Source organism: Mercenaria mercenaria, chromosome 7 (assembly GCF_021730395.1).
Source record: "Mercenaria mercenaria strain notata chromosome 7, MADL_Memer_1, whole genome shotgun sequence".
Lineage (NCBI taxonomy): Eukaryota > Metazoa > Mollusca > Bivalvia > Venerida > Veneridae > Mercenaria > Mercenaria mercenaria.
The window spans coordinates 14,154,882-14,180,426 of NC_069367.1; the positions used below are offsets into that span (position 1 = coordinate 14,154,882).

The 25,545-nt window shown below is 34.8% G+C and overlaps 1 protein-coding gene across 1 annotated transcript; it reads left to right on the top strand.

Annotated features, from left to right (window-relative positions):
* The first annotated feature begins 4,082 nt into the window (after positions 1-4,082).
* Positions 4,083-22,999, top strand: LOC128558441 (uncharacterized). Its single transcript, XM_053547612.1, has 7 exons — positions 4,083-4,250; positions 6,965-7,153; positions 7,597-7,887; positions 10,628-10,690; positions 15,941-16,105; positions 17,205-18,564; positions 22,640-22,999. The coding sequence occupies exons 1-7, from the start codon at positions 4,169-4,171 to the stop codon at positions 22,755-22,757; spliced, it is 2,268 nt and encodes a 755-aa protein (XP_053403587.1). The 5' UTR covers positions 4,083-4,168; the 3' UTR covers positions 22,758-22,999.
* The last annotated feature ends 2,546 nt before the right edge of the window (positions 23,000-25,545 follow it).

A 25,545-nucleotide genomic window follows, 5' to 3' on the forward strand; every position in this document is an offset into this window, starting at 1 on the left:
CGCAACACCCAGTACCCTAGCTTAAAGGTCAAGGTCACATTTTGAGATCAAAGGTCAAGAGGATTTTTTTCCTGTCCGGTCTATAACTTTGTCATGCAAAACAGGATTTAGATATCAGTTGGCACAAATATTCCCCTGGATGAGACAACATGTCTTGCGCAAAACCCAGGCCCAAGGTCTAATGTCAAGGTCACACTTAGAGACCAAAGGTCAGACACAAGAATGACTTTGTCTGGAGCATTTCTTCTTCATGCATGGAGGGATTGTGATGTAACTTGGCACAAATGTTCACCAACATAAGACGGATTGTCATGCCCAAGAACCTGGTCCCTAGGTCTAAGGTCAAGGTCATATTTAGAGGTCAAAGGTCAAATTCAAGAATGACTTTGTACGGAGCATTTCTTCTTCATGCATGGAGGAATTTTGATGTAACTTGGACCAAATGTTCACCACCATGAGGCACCCTTGTTTTTAGAATAACGTCCCTTTGTTATTACTATAAATAGATTTTATTGTAACTTTTTTATTACTGGCGGTAGAAAAAAATCGAGACCACTTTTCTGTGGTACAACATGCATGATACATCCAATTTTTAGATATATTTTGACCTATGTCTATCTGTTAAAGAGTTTTTTGTGGACTGATATTACAGATTTTTTTTTTTTTTTTAAGATTAATTTCCCTTTGTTGTTACTATAAATAACTTATATGATAACTTTTTTATAATCAGCCAAAACAATTCAATATGAAAACAACTGTGGGTTTTTATATATGCACATTTTAATCCAAGTGTGTTGTTATAACATATTGTATATATAGTACAATATTGTTTATACATCATTGACAGATATCAGTTCATTATGTTATATACTGCAGTAGAGAAAATTAGGTGCCTTCCAGTAGGGGACTTTGTATTGCATGGCAATACTTCATTCACTTGTTAGCTTTGTATCAGGAAATAAACACGTCAAGTTCTGCAGCGGAAATATTGCGCAACTGTAGGAGCTCAATATTCTTCCGCCATAAAGAACAAGTGCATATTTCCGATGCAAAGATAATAAATAGAGGATATTATATGAGCGTCTTTCATATTGAATTTATTAAACGAGTTTAATAAAATGATAAAATGTGAGGCTTCTTGTCGAAACATAAAACGATCTATTTCCCTTTACTATATATAAACAAGTCAATTCGAATTACACTCACACGACGTCAAACATGTGATAAATAGAGGATATTTGTTTGTTTTGAGTGAATATGGAATATATCTCACTGAGAAGTGAGAAAATTTCAAATATTTTCACGAGCGCGTAGCGCGAGTGAAAATGTGAAAATTTTCTCACTTCGAGATGAGATATATATTCAATATTCACGAAAAACAAACAAATTTTCTTTTTATTTGATGCTCAATTACGTTGAGATGTGCATTTTGCAACTATTTTAATCTCAGCGCGGGAAACAGACGCGCGTAAACAGACATGACGTCAGGCGTGCTGTGACGTTATAAAGACGCATGCAACATAAAGTTCCATTTTGTTTTATTTTTTGTTGCAGAACGTTATGAAATTCTCTTTAAGTAAAATAATTTGAATCGAAAAATATACTATAAAGAACAAAGTGCGACTACAATTTTCATCCTGTTTTAAGCAAATAATTTAAAATTCATACACAATGTAATGAGGGGGCGGAGCTATATCTCTCACAGTGTGAAAATATAGATTTCATATTTTCACAGTGTGAGTGATGAGATATGAAAATATTTAACTGATAGAATACAGTATTTCATTAGTTAACATAAAATAAACCTTTTTATTGCATGCATGTACATAATATCCACAGACATAACTGTAATGTAGATATTATTATGAATTTGTTAAATAGCATGAATAAGACTGACAATACTGTTCAAAATAAAAGAATTAATGCAACGATACACATTAAATTACGTGCTGCACCCAATATGAAATTCAGGCGTCAGTGTATGGAAAATTTTTGACCAATATCGTTTAAGGAGTAACTAGATCAAAAGTCAAGGACAGTGTCCCTCAGACTGAAGATGGTTCCAGCGCAATATCTTTAGAATGCTTTAGCATGCAGTGGTCAATATTCATTAAACGACTGCCAATGGTCAGAAGCTGACCCCTAATATTAATTCATAACTTTATCATGACATCACAATACATTAGGGGTTCTAATTGACCAATCAGAGAGCTGCATTTTCGAGTACCTGCCAGTTTCCACTTGGGTATTATCAAGTATATTTACAATGAACATATAGTGACTTCAGAAATAAATATCACACTAATTTAGAAATCAAAATAAGATTTTTCACTGCACATGCCCCAGATGATGCTACAAACAACCAAACTTTGAAGTTTTACTGAAATATTGTATCGATTTAATACCTTTATTTTAGTTAAAAGTTTGAGATTTTACACAGGGAGTCTATGATAAAGTCCGAGTAAAATGTAATCAATACCCAAGTGAAATTAGTATCATTCCACAATGTTTTGGACATGTTAAAATTATGAATTGTGTCACAAGGCCAAAGGTCAAGGTTAAAGTAACCTTCAGGCTGTAAGCGGTTTTCGCTCAGTAACTTCTGACATCCTTGATGAGAAGTCGTGCTTCGTATGTAATAACATATGATTGGCTGTGGTCAGTAGATGACCCCTATTATTTTGGAGGGCAGTGAAACAAATTAGACTGCCATAGTGACCTTTAGGTTTAAAACGTTTTCTGTTCAGTATGTAGAGAAGTCTTTGCTTTTCAATGTTAAGACTTCAAATTATGATAAGCGTGTGGTCAGTAGGTCAAGGTCACTATTACCTAGACACAGAAAGTAGATTTCGATCAATAAATGAGTTTTCGCACTTTTAAGCCTGATTTTGCGGTCATTAGATGGTTATTGACGGATAGCAAGAGAATAATTTCAGACTTGAGTCATCAAACTTGGTAGATTTCGTGACAGTGATGTCTGAAATTTGTGTATGTGTGCAAGAATCATCAGTTTTTAACAGATCTTCATAAAACTCGATCACTATGATTTTGTTCTATCAAACAGTATTCCACTCGTAGTTCTTCTTGTGACCTTTTAATCTTGATATAATAATAATCTTTATACTGTTTAACCCTTACCCTGCTAAATTTCTATAATGTGCTTGTCCACCTTTTAATTTGAACTGTACCATTAGCTGTTAAAAGAGGTGCTTACCAAAACGATACTTACTGAATGGCTAACAGTGCGGATCATGATCAGACTGCACGGATGTGCAGATTGATCATGATCTAGGCCTACACTGGTCGCAAAGGCAGAATCAATCGTTTCCAGCATGATCATGTTTAATTTGTGAAAAGCATGACCGCTTGTGAGCGAGTTTTGTTTTCACATTTCTCTATTTTTAAACCCTTTTGAAATTTGAAACTTGGATGACCGGTCCAGGGCATGAATGCCCTTTTGTTTTAATAAGCACACAATTACATTTTCTCAATTGCTCAATCCCTACTTAATTTTCGTGCTCTTTGGGATTAGAGCTATGCCTTTTTTTAAAATACATCTAATTACAATACCTCTTAACTGTAGCAATTTTATTCCGACACGTTCACACATCAGTAAACCTCTTGTTTATTATTTTGTATTCATGTGTGTATTTCAGCGTTGCGTTAGCGGCCAAACAGATAACAAAAACTATTCGAAAAACGGCGGTAGATCTAGATCTAACTGTCTTATTTTGATGGAAACATAATTTTAAAGGTGAGTACTCATTTGCTTAGTTACATCATTTCATCACCAATGATCGTGGTTTCCAATAGAATTTGATCAAATTTTGTTTTCGAAATTTTTGATGCAGAGAGCTAAATCATTAAAACTGAAGATCCGTGCGGAAACATATTCAAATGAAATATGTTTTTTTTCTGGTGTTCATGCATGTATAAACCATAAAATCTATTCAATGTGCGCCTTAGAAATAATATCCATAAAAGATAATATTCCAACGATGAATACAGGCCCAGCACCGTGTGTAGACAGGAACGCTATTTGGCGCAATTTCACATACTAACATCATGACGTCACGTTAACGCTATACACATCACCGGAAGTGTAAAATTATGCGACGAAAAAAATGCCACGAAAGAAAGAAAATGAAATATGTATTAAGTTAAAAACATGAAACCAGTTTTGACCTTTCAAGTTATTTTGTTGTCCTTAATTTGTTGTTTTGATTCAAGCGGAGGAACAACCCATGGCAGTAAGTTGATTTTCTACCGTTTTCTAGCGTAAGTTTAATCCTTGTGTTAGGCTATTTGAATTAATTAAATTTGGTGTTAAATATTTTATAAGCTTGTATTTAGGTTACTAGGTGTTGAATGTGGGGACAAAAGCCAAGAAAAAAATAAATCCGCCATACGAGAAGATAAACCAGAGAGTTACTCCAAATATCAATGATAATCATATTCTTGCCGTGTGCTTTTCTGATAGACAGAAAACATTTATAGCCATTTCTATTCGTTGATTCATCATCATCTTCAGTAATCCGCCTCACTCTTGAAGAGTATACTCACGATTTGGCTGTTTTGGGGGCTTGCCCGTAAATCAGATACTGATAAAATATATAATATACAAAAGAGGGCAATTCGTGTAATAACAAAAAATCGTATCGCAGGTAGCGTGTTTAAAAATCTGAATCTGCTCACTTTTGAAAACAGATGCAATTACCACAGGTTTTTAAATGTGACCATAACCTTGTACCAAAATATATGTCTGAATTATTATCTTTTGCTCATAACGATAGATATAATCTTCGTTCCTCGACTCGTAAAGATCTTTCTTTGTTAAAGCCCCGAACAAACTACTTGAAACAAACATTCTCATACAAAGCCACACATTTATGGAATTGCATTCCATCAAACATCAAACTTCAAGATAATCTGTTAACGTTTAAACGAAAAATTAAGGATTATTTTTTACAAGAACAACGTTACTAATACTGAGATTTTTTTTTTATTTATTCATTTTTTTTCTCAAATCTTCATCAATTATCATGCATTTTATGTCGTATAGGGTAGCTTTTAAACTTTATGATATTGATGAATGAATGTACGTGTATGCAAAATGAATTACACTGATTTATTATCCTGGTAAAATCACTTCAAACCGAGTTTGTTTTTAAAGTGTGTTTGTCGTTAAAATTTTGCTACTGATACTCTTATTGTTGTAGATACTGTGTTTTAACATTTATGTAGAAGGCCATATTGGAAATAAGTTGTATGTATACTATGTACTCTTAATATGTCACCTTCTTAAAATAAAGTTATTATTATTATTATTTATTATTATAGACATTTTCGAAAAAAAAAACTTACTCCTATTTCAGTATTTGTTTTAGATCTGTATGAAGCGTTCAAAAACAATAAGCATAATTATACTATAGATGACTATTATATTAGCTGAACATTAAATAGGGAAATTAACCATCACAGGTAGATCTGCATAGGCTATTATATTCCTGAAATACGTGTAGAGTCTAATAAAATTTAATGAGACATATTACAAAATGAATTTCAAAAAAAGAGGAAAAATGTAAGACTGTGAATAAAATTTCGCCCATAAAAATTTCGAAACAGGTAACACATTTTAGGACTGTGAATAAAAATTTCGCTTACGGAAATTTCAGGTAAGACATTTTCATCCTTTAAAAGAAATGTTGTTGCTTTTACGCCAACTGAGATCCATAAACTCATTAAGGCAAACGTCTCAATTTTAGTTTAAAATGGAGAATATAATACAAAAGAATGTATTATTACCACCCAACTGAAGTAGTACGGCGCATTCCTTCGTTCTTAAGAAGTAAAGCGGCAAAAATTTTCTTGGCACAAAACCAAATGAAATCGATTTGCTGGTTGACTAATCTGTTAGATAGATAGATAACATTTTTTTTTCCTTTGTATTTAAAGTGGCATTATGCGCATCTTACTGCACATAGTGTGTTTTTTGGTGAATGTTTTATAGAGCTGTGCATTTAAATTTGTTAAATTAACGATACTGCCGCATAAGTATTTGAAACTGATGCTTTAGAAATAAAGAATTAAAAAAAAAATTTGGACTAAAAAAATAATTTATCTTTTCTTCAATCTTCTACGCATTGATCTCCCTTAGCTATAGGTAGAGATTTCTGAAATTGAAGGGAAGCAACTACTGCGTGCAGTTCGACTTTTCTTAAAAAGACTGCCCCAATCAAAATAAGAAAAGTCATATTTGGAAAGTTATTATTTCATCCTGGTAACAGGAAAAGTTTGGTATATTGGGTTAAAAGCTATAATTTCCTCCATAGTTTTTACACACACATCAATTTCAGCTGGATTTTTACTTGAAAAATGTCCATCATTCCACTTTAAAGAGATGTATGCTGAACAAGAATTATTAGATAAGATGTCCAAAATAGTATACACGAATCACTACAGTCGTTTTTTTTTTTTGATTGCGAAATCATAAATCTTACAATGTAATATTATCTGGATTTCTGTACAAAATTATTAAGTTAAAAGACGAAGCATCTGTAAGAAATTTTAGTCGTGTAATTAAGATTTTCTGTTTTAGTAGACAATAAATACATTTTCAAATGATACCAAAATCATATGAGCTTATCAGGCATCAATATTTGATATATTTTGATAGCACTGTTGTATTTTGACTAGCTACTAGACTATAATATATATTTTCGAATTTTTATTTTTAGAATTGTAAACACAGCGAGTCAATATCCTAGGTCCAGTATGATAATATTAAATCAGTTCTCTATGAAAATCTGTAAATCAGACTGGAATTTGTCATTATAACATTGATAAAAAGTCGTATTTCTTTTAATTTTATGACAAATTCTTTATTATTAGTCTAGTCTATACTGAACTAGCTTTTTTTATTCACCGGATACCTTAAACTGAGTTTTTGACATTTACATTTCAGCAAGTTGTGATGGATATTTCAAAAAAAGCAAAATACAAATAAATGGAGATAATTTGGGTTACTGTTGGTGGTTCCTTAACTACGACTTTAACGCAAAACGAGCCAGTGACCAATGCAGAGGTTTTCGTGCTAGACAAACTGCAGTAACTACCCCAGGAAAAGCAAGAAAACTTTCTATTTTTATCAAAGGTAAAGGTTTTTTAATTACAAAGAATAGTTCGGCCTTGTGACCTATCAAACCTTTCCTATGATAAAAAAACTCTAGTGTCCTTACCGCCTGTCCCTAATGTATTTTGTATAGAGGAAAAGTCTTAAATTATAGCCAAAGATGCTATTAATAAATCTATTATGTTTCTACATAATTACATGTATATTGATAGTTTAGTAAGAGTCGGTGCAGATCACGATAACTCTTACTTCTAAGCAGTTATAGATTACCTCCCTTTTTCCTAATTGATAAATTTTAGGCAATCAGTTTGAGTTTTGACCGGCAAGTCATTCCATAAGAGTATTCATTTAGAGAAAAAATATCAGCAGTATCTTCTCTTTCTTATATGTACATTATCTTCCATCACTTTAAGCTCTCTTGACAGCTTTAATGAAACTTCTGATTTCTTGATGTTTTTTCTCAGATAACATTCAGTTGTATGCGAGTGGAAAGAAAGGAACAAGGCATAAAAATACCTTCAAAAACGGTTGGCCAACTGGTGAGGTCTGGGTCTCTGATATAAACAACGGGCGTTGGAAATCTACCCAAAGAGCAGTGACTGACGACTCGACCAAAGAATCAGTTAAGAAGCATGGGCATCAGTGCGTGGTATTTAGTCACCGAAAGTCATCATGGCGTTATGCGAGTTGTTCCGAGAAACATCCGACAATCTGCGAGGATACACGTCAAACGTATCCCGATGACGTAGGCGCAGGTAGAATTCAGGACCAAGCGTCCGAGATCATTATTCTTTGGCGACACAAGACGTCATATCACTGAATTTGATGAAAATAAAACTAGTTTAAATTCAGTAGAAAAGAATATGTTAAAAGACCATATTACTTCTTAAACACACTGACCGTATTAAATTATGTCCACAAGTTTCGGCCCGGGAATACATAGGATTGAGCTTTTCCTTCTGTCCGTCCGTCCGGTCGTCCTTTTGTGTCCGATCCATAACGCTGTTATTCCCTGCACAAACGTTCCCCATAATGAGACAACGTGTAATGTGCAAAACCCGGACCCCTATCTAAACGGTCAAGGTCACACTTGGAGGTCAAAAGGTCTTTATTCCTGTCAAGGTTGTAACTCGACAATCCATAAAGTGATTTCAAAATCACTTGGCAATATATTTCCAAAAATAAAACGATGTGTCATGCACACTTTCAGACCCCCTGCACACTTGGCGGTCAAAGGTTTACACGACATGAACAGGGTCTGTTTTCGTTTCCGATCCAGAACTCTGCGATCCATTAAGGGATGAAAATATTACTTGGCATAAATGTTCCACAGAAGCAGACGACGTGACATCCACAAAACAAAGACCTCTATCTCAAAGGTCACGTTCACGCTTGGCGGTCAATGGTCAACAGTGTTTTTTTCTGTCAGGGCCATAACTCTGTCATCCATTTAGGGATTATAATATTACTCTTGGCATAAATGTAATGAGAAAACATATCTTTGACAATACCCATATTTCTAGCTCAGAGTTCAAGGTCACTGAGGAGGACGGAGTTCAATAGGGTATCTTCCTGTGCGGTCCCTAACTCTGTCAGTCATCAAGGGATTTTAATATTATCTAACACAAATGTTTCACATAATATGACAATGTGTAATGCATAAAACTCAGATTCTTAACTCCAAGATGAAGGTCAGTTTTGGAGCTCAAATTCAGAATGTTTTTCCCCTGTCCAGTCTTTGACCCTGCCAATCATCAAGAGATTTTAATATTTATAGCACAGATGTTTCCCATAATATGAGAATTTGTCATGCACAAACAAAGGTCATTAACTCCAAAGTCAAGGTAGCACTTGGAGGTCAAATGTCAGTAGGGCTTTTCCCCTGTCCAGTCCATTACTTTGTTATCATTAATTTAAAGGGAATTTTAATAAACTCAGCACAAATGTTCTCTTTAATGAGACGACTTGTCATGTGCAATACCTCAGAGGCCTGGCTCAAAGGTCAAGGTCACACTTTAAGGTCAAAGGTCAGCATTGATCTTTCCCTGTTCAATCAATAAGTTATTTTAAGCTCATGTGTAACATGGACCCAATTAGGAATTTGGTTGGTGTATTCTTCTTTAATATGATGATTTCTTACATTTTTCTCATTTCTTCCCACCAATTCAAAATTATTATAAAATTATCAAATTTTAAGGTATTAGGCCCATAATAGAGTACCTTCTTTTTGAAGAGTATTCAATTCCTACCATAAACCTACTTTGACTGCAATTTTCAGGGGGGCGTAGGTTCAAACCCCACTGGGACCAAATTTTTTTCCCCTTCTTTTCTTTTTTTTTCTAGTAAGTTTTCACTTCTTTCAAGACTTGTTATTGATTTATTGTATAAAAGTGGGGAAAAATCATTTGATAAATGATTTCTTGCTGTTCAAAGTGAATTTACCTCTGAAACAGAAGGGTTTGAGTTAGACATCTTTAAAAATACTGAGTTACATATGGTAAAAGTTCTTTATTTTGCCTTCAATCTTTAGATTACACATTGTGAAAGAAATGTAGGTAGGTTTTAATTCTGCCCCAAGGTTATTTTTGAATGAAGTGAGCAAAATTCAGAACAGACCCACAGCATTCGACCTTAATTTTTCAATGTTGGAGTTAGAATTCTGTCGCATTAAACCCGTTTACTTGAGGCACCCTAGAAAAAATGATATTGACGGTTTTATCTTAAGTTTTATAATTGTTTACCAATAGTTTGATGTTTCTTTCACAAAAAACAATGGTATAATGAATTCTCTGTAAATATTTTAGATAAAGGTCATCACTTTGAAATTTGTCGCCACTTGAGCTTGAGGAAATACCATAAATTACACAAAATTTTAAAAAACGGCACGGTAAAAGTTTTTAAAAATTTGCAACACAATGTAAAGCATGGTCAACTGTAAGAATATATCAAGCAAATGCCATTTTTTAAACATTACTATTAGGGGCCTAATACCTTAATTCAAACGCAGTGTGTGTATTGTACAACATTGTATGTATGTATGTATGTATGTATGTATGTTTGTTTGTTTGTTTTGGGTTTAACGCCATTTTTCAACAGTTTTTCAGTTATGTAACGACGGACAGTTAACCTAACTAGTGTTCCTGGATTCTGTTCCAGTACAAACATATCTCCGCAATTAACTGCCAACTTCCCCACGATCGAACTCACGACCCCGAAGTCCGCAGATCTGTGCTCTTCCTAATGAGTTATCAACTGCAGCTAAGATATTTAAGTCACATTACATTAGGTAACTTTATATTACCTGGCAATATTTCATTCAGTTGTTTCACACAGTGATCTTAGTTTCCTTTTGCCTCATAACAGGATATTAATTAGTGTAAATGTATGATTATGCTAACGTAGAAATCTAAATGGTCAGTAAAGTAAATGTATTAACTTGAAAAAGCATGCACCTTGAAATGTGTGAAAATATTTTCTTATTTTGTTTCTCTGTAGATGACTGGACTACTCCGTCTGTAACACTTCCGCCCACACGCCCCCATCCAAAGGGATTGAAACGTAAGTATAACTGTAACATTATAACTCCCGCCCATTGGCCCCCATCCAAAGGGATTAAAATAAAACTTCCGTCCACACTCACCCACCTACAGGTTAGTGACTACCAACTGTTTCCCAATAAACTTACATTATAGCATTATGGCTTATACGGCCTTCCATAAATCGAAACATTTTTTTCAAGGACTATCTTAGTAATTATCGGACGAAAAACATATGGATAGTGATACTTTATTTAAGTAATTTTCGTGTGAATGAGAAGGCCCCCTGTTTACATCGTTGGCATGGCGGGAGAAATTCGTTTGATAGAACTTTTTTTCAATACACATAAAATGTAGATTTTTTTTCTTCAAAATGTATTATAAGATACTGTAAATGCAGTCAAAAAATCACTTCTTGGGTTTGTTTACATGACTGACCAATCAGAACGCACAGACGTTACTTTATTCTCAGGTATACACTTACCTCATTCCCAGTATTTTCAGCTCAACTGACCCAAAGGCTCAGAGTGAGCTATTGTGATTGCTCAGCGTCCGGCGTCCGTCCTTTAAACAACATCTCCTCCTAAACCACCAAGCCAATTTTGATGAAACTTCCCAGGGATGATCCTTGGATGGTCTTCTTTAAAATGTGTTCAAAGAACTGAATTCTGTACAGAATTCTGGTTGCCATGGCAACCGAAAGGAAAAACTTTAAAACTTTCAAAACCACAGGGCCTAGTGCTTTGATATTTGGTATGTAGCATCATCTAGTGGGCCTCTACGAAGAGTGTTCAAATTATCCCCCTAGGGTCAAATATGGTCACATAGTTTACATAGACTTACATAGGGAAAACTTTGAAAATCTTCTTGTCCAAAACCATAAGGCTTTGATATTTAGTATGTAGCATCATCTAGTTGGCCTCTACCAAGATTGTTCAAACTATTCCCCTGGGGTGAATATAAGATTCTTTCACTAGTTGTAGGTGCAGATGGGAATTTCCGGCCTCGAGGGTAACTGTTTAGGCGGTAACGAGGTTCCTACCGAGTTACCGCCTAAACAGTTACCCGAGAGCCGAAAATTCCCATCTGCACCTATAACCAGTGACATAATCTTTTTCTTGTATACCGATATCAAGATATAATAATAAAAATTAAGTCAGTCGAACGTCTTTCTTTTTAGAACTATTTCTTATAGCAGCGTATTTAAACAAAGCGCGGGAAACCAACGTCCGTAAACAGGAAAGACGTCATGACGTTTCAAAGACAAATAACAATGTTTAGTTCCGGTTTTGTTTTATCAGTTGCAGCGTAACGTTATGAATTTTTGATAAAATAACGTGTTTTGAATCGAGAAATATACTATCAGGAACAAAGAGGAACTGTCAAGGTATTGGATTTTTATTCCGTTTTTCGAAATAAAATATAAATAACTACATAAATCTTCTAAATATATATAGTTCGTAATACGTCATTTAAAGCACGAGAGTCATCTTACACCCCGGGGTGTAAGATGGATTTTTCCAGCACCGATAAAAATACCGGAAATCCCCGTCTGGTTTGCAAGAAAAGAGGCCCTGCCACGGGGTTCCCTAGTTTTGCATGGAGATATATAGAAAAAAAACACTTTAAAATTCTTCTTGCCCTAAACTGCAAGGCCTATGCTTTTGATATTTGATATGTGGCATTGTCTAGTGGTTTACTACCAAACTTGTTCAAATTATGCCCCTGGGGTGATAGAGGTCCTGCCCTGGGGGTCCAAAGTTTTACATAGACTTTCACAGGAAAAAACTTTAAAAATCTTCTTGTCTGAAAGTTCAAGACCTTTGCCTTTGATATTTTGTATGTATCATTACCTAGTTGATGTCTAACAAGATTATTCAAATTATGCCCCTGGGGTGAAAAGAGGCCAAGCCCCAGGGGTGACTTGATATATGAGTTATAAAGGAAAAAATACTTCAAAACTTATCAGATCATATTTCCTAGCCTGTTGAATTATATTTACCCGATGAACACAAGTGATAAAGGTCACCCGGCCTTGACCTACTGACCAACTTTCTTGTTTTTTTAGCTCACATGTCACAAAGTGACAAGGTGAGCTTTTGTCGTGCGTAAACTTTTGCTTGTGACCACTGTAGAGGTCACATTTTTCATGGGATCTTTATGAAAGTTGGTCTGAATGTTCATCTTGATAATATCTAGGTCAAGTTCGAAACTGGGTTAGGCGTGCGGTCCAAAACTATGTCAGTAGGTCTAAAAATAGAAAACCTTGTGACCTCTCTAAAGGCAATACTTTTCAATGGATCTTCATGAAAGTTAGTCAGAATGTTTACCTTGATATTATCTAGGTCAAGTTTGAAACCGGGTCACGTGCGGTCAAAAACTAGGTCAGTAGGTCAAATAATTAAAAAAACCTTGTGACCTCTTTAGAGGCCATATTTTTCATGTGATATGTATGAAAGTTGGTCAGAATGTTTACCTTGATATTATCTAGGTTAAGTTTGAAACTGGGTCAACTGCGATCAAAAACTAGGTCAGTAGATTTTAAAATAGAAAAACCTTGTGACCTCTCTAAAGGCCATACTTTTCAATGGTTCTTCATGAAAATTGGTCAGAATGTTCAACTTGATGATATCTAGATCAAATTGGAAACTGGGTTATGAGCCATTAAAAACTAGGTCAGTAGGTCAAATAATAAAAAAAACCTTGTGACCTCTCTAGAGGTCATATTTTTTAAGGGATCTTCATGAAAATTGGTCTGAATGTTTATCTTGATGATATCTAGATCAAATTTGAAACTGGGTCAACTGCGGTCAAAAACTAGGTCAGTAGGTCTAACAATAGAAAAACCTTTTGACCTCTCTAGAGGCCATATTTTTCAATGGATTTTCATGAAAAATTAGTCTGAATGTTCACCTTAATGATATCTAGATAAAGTTCGAAACTGGATCACGTGCGGTCAAAAACTAGGTCATTAGGTCAAATAATAGAAAAACCTTGTGACCTCTCTAGAGGCCATATTTTTCATGAGATCTTCATGAAAATTGGTGAGAATGTTCACCTTGATGATATCTAGGTCAAGTTCAAATCTGAGTTACGTGCTTTTAAAAACTAGGTCATTAGGTCAAATAACAGAAAAACGTTATGACCTCTCTAGAGGCCATATTTTACACTGGATCTTCATGAAAAATGGTCAGAATTTTTATCTTGATGATATCTAGGTCAAGTTCAAAACTGGGTCACATGAGCTCAAAAACTAGGTCACTATGTCAAATAATAGAAGAAAAACGACGTCATACTCAGTTCAAAACTGGGTCACATGGGGACAGGTGAGCGATTCAGGACCATCATGGTCCTCTTGTTTTAAGATACAACCTTGAAATTTGGATGACATGTATTGTTTTGCACACTAATCTTAAAACTGACTTTCAGTGAGCATAAATATGACCTACTGACCTACTTTCTTGTTTTTGAAGCTTTAGCAAAGAAATTTGGTCAAGCAATCAACTTAACACAGGTGAGCGATATAGGGCCATCATGGTCCTCTTGTTTTTTTTTAAGTTCCCTGTACTTTTTTGAATTGGTGGTCTCTGAATTAAAGTGATTGAAACGTATTACTGAAACGCTTCCGGCCGGAGTTGGTCCGGTGTAATTTCTCCTTTGCTGTATAGCAAAACAAGCATTTTTTGACATGAACTGTGAATTTGACAACAAATTACAGCAATGACAGCTCTGTATATCTAACAATTAACACTGTCCAAGATATTTTGTTTACAGTCGCGCTTTTCTTTTCAATTGAAAATTGTGACGTTAGCAAAAGGAAAGCCGCCAAAGTTACGGCAACGCTGCTTAGTGATAACAGGCCATCCGCGTATAGTCAGGGAGAACGTTCCGTCTAGATGACGGAATTGCCGAGGAGCTATTTTTAATGTTTAATGCACAACAAAATATGTGCAATTTATTACAAATGCTTACAAATGGAAAGGAAATACGATATAAAGATAAGAAATGACTTTTTCGGAGTTCATGCAAAATGAACGACAGAATAGGATCAGCAAATTAAATATGAAATGCTAGCGCTATTCATGGATTTGACGATCCTATTCTCAAGTTAAACAAGAAAAAACTGTTATAAACAATAAACGTTTATGCAATCTTCAATGTTTACAATCACTGTCCACATGTTCACACACATCTGACAAGACCATCTGGTACGGAGCAGTTTTCTAACAGAAATGTCGTCCTGCTTAAAACAGACAACACATCTGTTTAAGGCACCAGAAATGACACAACATTTACACAATGTCAATAAATACATTTAAAATGCAAGCAAAAAAAGAGAGGACTTCAAATTGGAGACTTTACAATTTCATAGAACTACTTCCTAGGAATACAACGACCCGGAAGTACTTCAATACCGGGGTGAAGATCTTAAACAGTGTTAATCAGTGTTAAGCAAGGAGAAAATTGTAAATTTAGTAAAGCAAAAATTTGACAGCTTCCACACTATCGATTTGAGAGTGGTCAGTCGGGTCTTGGTCTTGTAATATAAATTCTGTCGATACTCAATAATACATGTACTCGTAGGGTAAACATTCACTCAAAATATCTTTAATTTATTATTTATCTTATCTGCTTTCTCAACCAAAGAATAGATTGAAAATGAAAAAAAAAAACTAAGAGAGTCTGAAAAACGGACTTTTGGCTTGGTCCGGATAGGATCCGGTTTTCAGTTTTTACCGTATATTGCATAAGGGTATACTTAACAAATAATCAAGGCCTTCGAGTTGTTTATCGTCTGATTTACCACGGTTCAGAGTTCGGATGCGTAGGAATTGAACAACGAGGGCGTTGTATGTGCATGTAAAGATGACATAATTGTACATTTTTATCTTACCTTTTTATAACTTTTGGCTTTTAACATCACACGAAAACCGTATAATTTCCCTATACGACTGTTAGATCCATATTAGACTTTTACAAGAGTTACTTCACTTGTTGCTGTAGGAAGGAGTTACACATCGAGAGTTGATACGAAAGAGATGTGAGGGCATTTAGATAAACAAGAACATAGTCTTATTTCGTATTCACACATGGACACGTATCAACGCCAGAACAAAAAAAAAGATAAAATGATCACATATATCGAAAGAGAACAGTTAATTCTATAGCTGCGATTTTTCAACTTTCAATATTGTATAGATATGAATTGTACTATGTATTATCTATAATATGATAATTATAATATATAAGGTAACGACATTTTTTCCTCCAGTGACCTGTCCTAAAGGATATGACGAATTTATGAAGCACTGCTTTTATATCGGTAAAAAAAGAGAGTCGCTAGCTGATGCAGCCAAGACATGTTACAAGACCGGGGGTAATCAGGTCTGGATCTCCGAGTCAGCAAAGTATGCTCTTGTACAAAGATATGTTCAAGGTTAGTTAACTTTTTTCCTTTTAATTACTCTTAATAGAATTTCTAGAGATTAATGCAACTAGATCTAATTCCTATTCTTTGCGTACCTTCGGTATTAGATCTACTTACAGTGTTCTTTAATTAACAAATAATCAAGGCCTTCGAGTGGTTTGTTGTCCAATTTATCATGGTTCAGAGTTCAGATGCGCAGGAATGAAACCGAGAGGGGACAGCGACAGACAAAAATTATCACGCTGCCCTAAAACATCTTATTATTTGGACTAATCGAAACGCTGAACTGAGGTATATCAGAAGATAAACTACAAGAATGCCTGGCTTATTTTCATTCTTACATGTTCACTGAAATATCATGAGAAAAATCAATACATCAAGTCACGTTACTGGGCTAAAAAGATTTATCTACATGAATAACATGTAAAAAAAAAAAAGGAATCAATATGTTTAGTACATTATCCTTGTAAACATCACGTGTTTAACACGATTCTCGAGGGACGTGACGTGAAAGAACTAAAAGAAAAATAGCATTATTTTTTTCAAAGCGTGTAGTAACTTTTGTCAAAATTTGTTAGTCAGTACATCATAGGATTGGCAGAAGGTCAAAGTCTGAATTTATTTTAAGCCATTGGCATCTGAAAGACAAACAGCGGTGCATATATGACTTTTAGTGTGATCTTACCCCATTTGCGTATGTCGAATTTATAAAGTGAATTTGTGGTCTGTGATCTGTACCCAACTCTGAGTTAGTGGCAGTGGCAGTGGCATCTCCCTTTTATGTGATAAAATATTGTCAGTTTTAAAAAAATACATAATTAGTTCTTAAATGAAAATTTATGAATATGTCAAACTGAATTGTGGTATTATTTCATATGTTAGCAGAAGTATTTTGGCACTGTTTCATATTTTACTTGAGTTTTAAAATAGCACTATTTCCTATACTTCATGAATTTTGGCATTATTTCACATGTTACGGACAATGGTAATATTGGTTGGGCTAAAATGTTTCTTTGGTTTTCATGGTTCACCATCAGAACAATTAGAGATATGGTTGCCACGACCCAGAAAAAAATGCTGTACATTGTATCTGTATTGTATATTTCAGCGAACAAAAAGAAATTTCCTCCCCCTTTTTATAGTGCCTGGCTGGGACGTCTTGAAGGAAATGGTTATATCATCAAATGGAAAGGTCCCGGGACTAACGCCAGATACATCATCAACAAATATCATTTGTCTGGGTTAAAGCAGTTAAAGGAAGGTATCCTACCGAACTTATATATTACCTCCGGGGGAAGAGTTAGTAGATGTGGAAACAGTTGTCAACCAACAGCAGCTTTTTGCGAATCAACTCGTATAATATCCAGAAGTCATAACCACCGCATGACTATGCCACCGTTCCCAACTAAGCCAACGAAAATGAAAACAATTTATAAAAAAACAGAGCCAACGAAATCAAAGCCTATCCATAGAAAATATAAAAGTGAAAAACCAAAACCAACGAAATCAAAGCCGATTCATAGAAAATATAAAAGTGAAAAACCAGAGCTAACGAAATCAAAGACTATTCATAGAAAATATAAAAGTGAAAAACCAGAGCCAACGAAATCGAAGCCTATTCATAGAAAATATAAAAGTGAAAAACCAGAGCCAACGAAATCGAAGCCGATTCATAGAAAATATAAAAGTGAAAAACCAGAGCTAACGAAATCAAAGACTATTCATAGAAAATATAAAAGTGAAAAACCAAAACCAACGAAATCAAAGACTATTCATAGAAAATATAAAAGTGAAAAACCAGAGCTAACGAAATCAAAGACTATTCATAGAAAATATAAAAGTGAAAAACCAAAACCAACGAAATCAAAGCCTATCCGTAGAAAATATAAAAGTGAAAAACCAAAACCAACGAAATCAAAGCCGATTCATAGAAAATATAAAAGTGAAAAACCAGAGCTAACGAAATCAAAGACTATTCATAGAAAATATAAAAGTGAAAAACCAGAGCCAACGAAATCGAAGCCTATTCATAGAAAATATAAAAGTGAAAAACCAGAGCCAACGAAATCGAAGCCGATTCATAGAAAATATAAAAGTGAAGAAACAGAGCCAACGAAATCAAAGCCGATTCATAGAAAACATTATAGTGAAAAAACAAAGCCAAGGAAATCAAAACCGATTATTAGCGAAAAGCTTGAGCAAGAGGAACTAATCAATAAAAAGCATAATCGTATAAATCAAAAGCCAACGAAATTGGAACAAGCATACAGAACGGATCCACCCGAAATGACTCTACCAGCGGCATCAAAACCAGCTGACGTACAAGAGCAGTTTGATTATAATGCTAAGAACAAAGAAGAGAACAATGTTCCGCAGGACAGCAAAGGAGCTCTACAAATTCGTAAAGAGTATCCAGAGGAAACCGAGATAGAAGCAAATACGCAAGATGAATTGAACACTATGAGCAGGTAATTGTACTTTTTATGAAGATTTTGGACTTAGACTCAGTTTAAAGAGTTTGTCTTTATTTATAAAAAGTAAAATTGCAAAAAGATTTAGTACAGATAATTACAAAATATTTATACCTTCTCTATAGATTCTGTAGAGATCTAAAGAGTTAAAATGTTAATTCTAACATAGCTCGATCTGATTGCCAGTTTGAAAGTCTGAAAGTCTGATTGAAAATTTGAAAGAAGAATGTCAAGCTGTATGTACCTAAGACTTGAATACTTTTTTTGTGCGTTTATATGGATATATACTATATAAGGACATTTTGCAAGTCCATGAATTATTTGCAAGAAGCCTCAATGTCGGTTTATACCTAGTAAATAATAACTATACAAACGCACAAAAAATCATTCAATTCTTATATTTACATTTATATTAGTGAGCTTGATACAGAATAAAGTGATTTGCTTTCCACGAGTCGAAATAATTGTCAGGATATCGATCTTTTCAACATCTACAAATATAACAGCCAATTGCAAATCAGCTTCAGATGAACATACAATTCCTGACTTTTTAAAAGTATCGTTGAATCCAATAAAAAACCGTAGTCGCATCGATTCAGTTTAAAAAATTTGCTTTCTACCGTTAGAAAAATTAGTTTTAGTCCTAATTTACTGTTATTTTTGAAATTCTGGTGTCCAGTTTTGAAAGAATTTTCAAACGACGCCATTCTGTTCATACTTTTTAGCTCACCTGTCACGAAGTGACAAGGTGAGCTATTGTGACCGCTTGATGTCCGTTGGCGTCGTCCGTCGTCCGTCGTGCGTCTTGCGTCAACAATTTCTAAAAAAAAATCTTCTTCTTGAAAACCATTAAGCAGAATTACACCAAACTTCACAGGAATGATCCTTGGGTGGCCCCCTTTCAAAATTTTTCAAAGAATTGAATTTCATGCAGAACTCTGGTTGCAATGGCAACTGAAAGGAAAAACTTTAAAAATCTTCTTGTCCAAAACCACAGGGCCTAGGGCTTTGATATCTAGTGTGTAGCATCATCTAGTGGTCCTCTACTAAATTGTTCAAATTATCCCCCTAGGGTTAAATATGGCCCCGCCCCGGGGGTCACATGGTTTATACATGCATATAAGGATCTTACATGCCTGCCTGTGTAAGACGGGGTTTTCCCTACCCGAGGGACAGTGTGGAATGGAAAACCGAGCGTTAGCGAGGTTTTTTATCCATGCTGTCCCGAGGGTAGGGAAAACAGCTGTCTTACACAGGCAGACATGTTAGATCATTTTTCTTGCCTATCATGTTCAAAATAGATCGTGGAGACAAATAGGTTTGGGTATTTCCTAACATTATTTATAAAGTTTATGACGTCACAATGGTACCAGTACTATGTGACGTCAGCTTAGTGCACGCTATTTTAGACAAGGTTTTTCCCTAGGGAAAGACAGGAATATCTTTCCCCGGCGCGTGCTCGGATAAATGTATACTTTCCCCGTTAGGTAGGCAAGAATATAATGATCTTACATGCCTGCCTGTGTAAGACGGGGTTTTCCCGACCCGAGGGACAGTGTGGAATGGAAAACCGAGCGTTAGCGAGGTTTTTTATCCATGCTGTCCCGAGGGTAGGGAAAACAGCTGTCTTACACAGGCAGACATGTTAGATCATTTTTCTTGCCCATCATGTTCAAAATAGATCGTGGAGACAAACAGGTTTTGGTATTTCCTGACATTATTTATAAAGTTTATGACGTCACAATGGTACCAGTACTATGTGACGTCACCTTAGTGCACGCTATTTTAGACAAGGTTTTTCCCTAGGGAAAGACACGAATATCTATCCCCGGCGCGTGCTCGGATAAATGTATACTTTCCCCGCTAGGTAGGCAAGAAAATACCATACTGGAGTAATGATAAATAAAACTACAAAAAAATCTTGTACCATCTTACATATCTGATATTTTAACATTTTCCAGCAATGAAAATTATGGCCTTAGATCAGTTGTACATAATGATATTTTAATACCTAAATGTCGCACAAATTATATGAAAAGATCATTTGGCTATAATAGTGCTAAAGTATGGAATATCATTCCACAGAATATTCGTTGTGTGGATTCACTTACTGCTTTCAAAAGCAAATACAAAAAATACTTATTAGGATCTGAATAACCTACAACTTTTTTTTCCTGCAATTGCTATTTATTTATTTTCTTTTAACGGTTGAATGAATATCTGAGTGATTTTACTTTTTTATGATTGTATACATATTTTTTTTCTAATTAAAGTGGCATTATGCGCATCTTACTGCACATAGTGTGTTTTTTGGTGAATGTTTTATAGAGCTGTGCATTTAAATTTGTTAAATTAACGATACTGCCGCATAAGTATTTGAAACTGATGCTTTAGAAATAAAGAATTAAAAAAAAAATTTGGACTAAAAAAATAATTTATCTTTTCTTCAATCTTCTACGCATTGATCTCCCTTAGCTATAGGTAGAGATTTCTGAAATTGAAGGGAAGCAACTACTGCGTGCAGTTCGACTTTTCTTAAAAAGACTGCCCCAATCAAAATAAGAAAAGTCATATTTGGAAAGTTATTATTTCATCCTGGTAACAGGAAAAGTTTGGTATATTGGGTTAAAAGCTATAATTTCCTCCATAGTTTTTACACACACATCAATTTCAGCTGGATTTTTACTTGAAAAATGTCCATCATTCCACTTTAAATGGAGTGTTTGTCAAGAGTGAATGTTGTATTTAGATGTTTATCGTTCAAATTCTGTCTTGTATTATAATTATATAATCAGTTTTTATCTATTTTTGTGTGTTGAACTGTTTTATTAAGATGTTTAATATGTTCTAATACTCTTATATATCTTTATGTGTTACCTTCTTTAAATAAAGTTATTATTATCATTATTATTATTATTATATAGACTTATGTAGGGAAAATTTTGAAAATCTTCTTGTACAAAACCACATGGCCTAGGGCTTTGATATTTGGTATGTAGCATCATCTAGTGGTCCTCTACCAAGATTGTTCAAATTATCCCCCTAGGGTTAAATATGGTCCCGCCCCGGGGGTCCCAAGTTTTACTTATAGGAAAAAAAAGTTTAAAAATCTTCTTGTCTGAAACCACAACACTTAGACCTTTGATATTTGATTTGTAGCATTGTGTTATGGTCCTCAACCAAAATTGTTCAAATTGTACCCCTCGGGTGAAAAGAGGCCCTGCCCATGGGGTCCCAAGTTTTATATAGACTTATATAGGAAAAAGCTTTAAAAATCTTCTTTTCTGCAACCATACGACCTAGGCTTTTGATATTTGGTATGATGCATTGTCTAGTAGTCTTCTACCAAAATTGTTCAAATTATGCCCCTGGGGTTAAAAGAGGCCCCGCCCTGGGGTCACTTAGTTATTATGTGCGTTATATAGGAAAAATACTTAAAAATCATCTGATCTTATTTCCAAGACTGTTTAATGATAATTACCTGATGACCCCAAGTAATATGATGTAACTTGACTGTGACCTTGACCTACTGACCTACTTTCTTGATTTTTAAGATACAGCCATGAAATTTTGATGACATACACAGTTTTGCACACAAATCGTAAAACTGAATTTCATTGACCATGAATGTAACCTATTGACTTCCTTAATATTTTATCATCAGTTTGACATTTGACACATGTAGCTCATATTACTCAGGTGAGCGATCCTGGGTCATCATGACCCTCTTGTTTTAATAAATGACGTCAGATTGCGCGTGCAATCTCGTTGAAACGACCGTCCTTTGTATCGTTACTCAAATTTTAATACGAAACTAAAAACGCTGTTTTCTTTCCACACAAAATATATATTGGATGCAGATATCCTGTTGACGTGCGGACCAGCAAGAGTAAATGATGACGTCAAATTGCCGCACGACGTTCAAGGTCACCATTGACGTTCATAGATTGATATCCCATGAGAAGTGATAAGAATTATTGCACAATTGCTGAACACTATATTAGATTAGTTGGCGCATGTTAGAAAAAAAAAGCGTCTGTATGGCTAACTGCACATATCATTTTTATTTCAGAACCCCAATGGGCCCATTGGTGAGAGACTCAGCTACTACTGTGACGTCAAACCCAAGTCGCCTAATTCTTCTATCGATCATTGTAATATTCAGTACTAGTGAAAAGTTCTTGATGTGAACAAAAAGACTTTATTGGACAACTTAAGATAACATATATTCTAATATGAACATGCCTTTATTTTCATGAAAAAGCGTCATGTAACTGACGTCACGTTGACATTTGTACTTTTTAGCGTCATGCATATACCGTTAGCGTCATACACATACCGTTAGCGTCATACACATACCGGCAACAAACATGTACTATTTTTATGTAAAAGACATGTCAGAATCATGACTAATAAAACAAAATGGTGCTTACTCTGAATCGGTTATTAGTTTGTGGGACGTTTAACTACTCGCAATGGTTCGTTTAATTCACATTGACGACCATTAACGCACTACTGGCCTGCAGACATACGCCAATAAATTGTGTTTCTTTTTTTATAAAAGACATATTTTAATAGAAACTAGAGCTGTCCGTAAGACAGCGCGCTCCACTATTCGGCGATATGACATTAAAATGAACATATGTCTCAATAAGAGACCTAGAGCTACTTTAAAAGGAAGATACTCCAATGGGCATAATTCTGTCAAAAACACCAATTAGAGTTATTTGGATTGTTACCACACATGCAGATGATGATGGTAAAGATATATTTTGAGTTTTCAGCCATTATCTTATATAGTACCAATGTTATGTCCAGAAAACGAATTTTGTCAAAAGCATTAAATATGAGAGGGGCATAATTTGGTCAAAAATACAAATCAGGGTTATAGGGATTGTTACCACACATGCAGATGATGATGATAGAAGTGAAGATTTCCAAAAAAATACTTCAAGTATGAAAGTGGCATAATTATGTCAAAAAATACAATTAGAGTTATGGGGATTGCAACCACACATGCAGATGGTGATTATAAGGAATTGTTTTTAATTTCAAGTCATTATCTTTTAAAGTACCGAGGATATGTCTTTCTTGCACACCGGACTGGCGTTTCCGGTGATTTTACCCATGCCGGCAAAATCCATCTGGTACCCCCCATGCCAGATGACTCTCGTACTGTTAAAGACAACTAGTGGTTCATGCACTGATAATATATTGTTTATGTAAAATACGAAAAAGCAGGTACCTTGATAGTTTCTCTCCGTTCCTTATAGTATATTTCTCGATTCAAAACACGTTATTCTATCAAAAATTCATAACGTTATTTCTATCCGATTCGTGAACACATGACAGATAAATAAACGAAGCTTTCGAAAAAAAAATAACATAAAAATAATTCCAAATATAACAACTTTATGACTTTGACCTTGTGTATAAGTGGTCCAGCCCCTGCACATACTTTGTATACTGGACAATGTTTATGTGAATTTACAGTAAGATATAAGCAACAGTAATAAAGATATGACAGAAAAACAAAGTTGCCGAAAAACTTTATCCTTAAAAGTAACCAAAGTAAAACACATTTGTGACCTTGACCTTGGGTATAAAGGTCCAACCCCTGCACATACTTTGTTTGTATACTGGACAGTGTTTGTTACAGTAAGATGTAAGCAATAGTAACAAAGATATGACAGAAAAACAAAGGTTGCCGAAAAACTTTAACCTTAAAAATATTCTAAATATAACACCTTGGTGACCTTGACCTTATGTATAATGGACCTATCCCCTGCACATACATACACTTTGTTTGTATGCTGGACAATGTTTATGTGAGGGCAGTCAGATATAGCAATAGTAACAAAGATATGACAGAAAAAAAGGTTGCCGAAAAACTTTAACCAAGAAAGCTTACGCCGATGCCGACACCGGGGCGAGAAGAATAGTCCCCCTATTATCCGAATAGTGGAGCTAAAATATAAGATTCTTTCACTGGTTGTAAGTGCAGATGTGAATTTCCGGTCTTGAGGATAACTGTTTAGGCGGTTACGAGGCTCCAGCCGAGTTACCGCCTAAACAGTTACCCGAGAGCCGGATATTCCCATCTGCACCCATAACCAGTGACAGAATCTTTTTCTTGCATACCGATATCAAGAAATGATAATAAAAATAAAACCAATCGAACGGTTTTCTTTTTAGGACTATTTCTTAGAGCAGCGTATTTCAACAAAGCGCGGGAAAGCAACGTCTGTAAACAGAAAAGACGTCATGACGTTTCAAAGACAAATAAAAATGTTTAGTTCCGGTTTTGTTTTATCAGGTGCAGCGTAACGTTATGAATTTTTGATAGAATAACGTGTTTTGAATCGAGAAATATACTACCAGGAACAAAGAGAAACTGTCAAGGTGCTGGATTTTTATACGTCCGCGCATAGTCAGGGAGAACGTTCCTTAGATGACGACGTAGTTGTTCCGTCTGGTGAACAGAATGGCCGGGAAGCTGATTTTAATATTAAATGCAACAAAATGTGTGCAGTTTATAATATAATCTTGTTTACAAGTGGAAAGGAAATATTAAGGAAATCGCGCTAGCGATTCATGTATAATTTGCCGATCCTATTCTGTCGTTCATTTCACATGAACATCGAAAAAAAGTTTCATTAATTCTTTTATATAAACATTATATTTCCTTTCCATTTGTAAATAAGATTATATTATGAATTGCGCTGGAATGTTAGCGTTGTCAGTTTACAATGTTTGAATTATCAGTTTTCGTTACAATTTCACAGTTCGCCACGCAAAGAAAGCGTTGTTGATAGCGCGAGAGTTAACACACGTTTACTGTCCTGTTAAATCTTGCAGGATGTCCTAGCATAAAACCAATATTTCCATGCACAAATTTTGTAAGATAAAAACAAGCTTTTTTTTCATTACTATTGGAAATACATTTTTCTTGTTAATTTTTAGTATTTTAGATTGTGA

What these genes read in the sequence shown, in the direction of transcription:
- LOC128558441 (XM_053547612.1), top strand. Translation starts at nt 4,169, where the DNA reads ATGAAACCAGTTTTGACCTTTCAAGTTATTTTGTTGTCCTTAATTTGT. An exon ending in ACTTTCTATTTTTATCAAAG is followed by an intron (nt 7,154 to 7,596) that starts GTAAAGGTTTTT and finishes GTTTTTTCTCAG; the next exon opens with ATAACATTCAGTTGTATGCG. An exon ending in GAATTGAACACTATGAGCAG is followed by an intron (nt 18,565 to 22,639) that starts GTAATTGTACTT and finishes TTTTTATTTCAG; the next exon opens with AACCCCAATGGGCCCATTGG.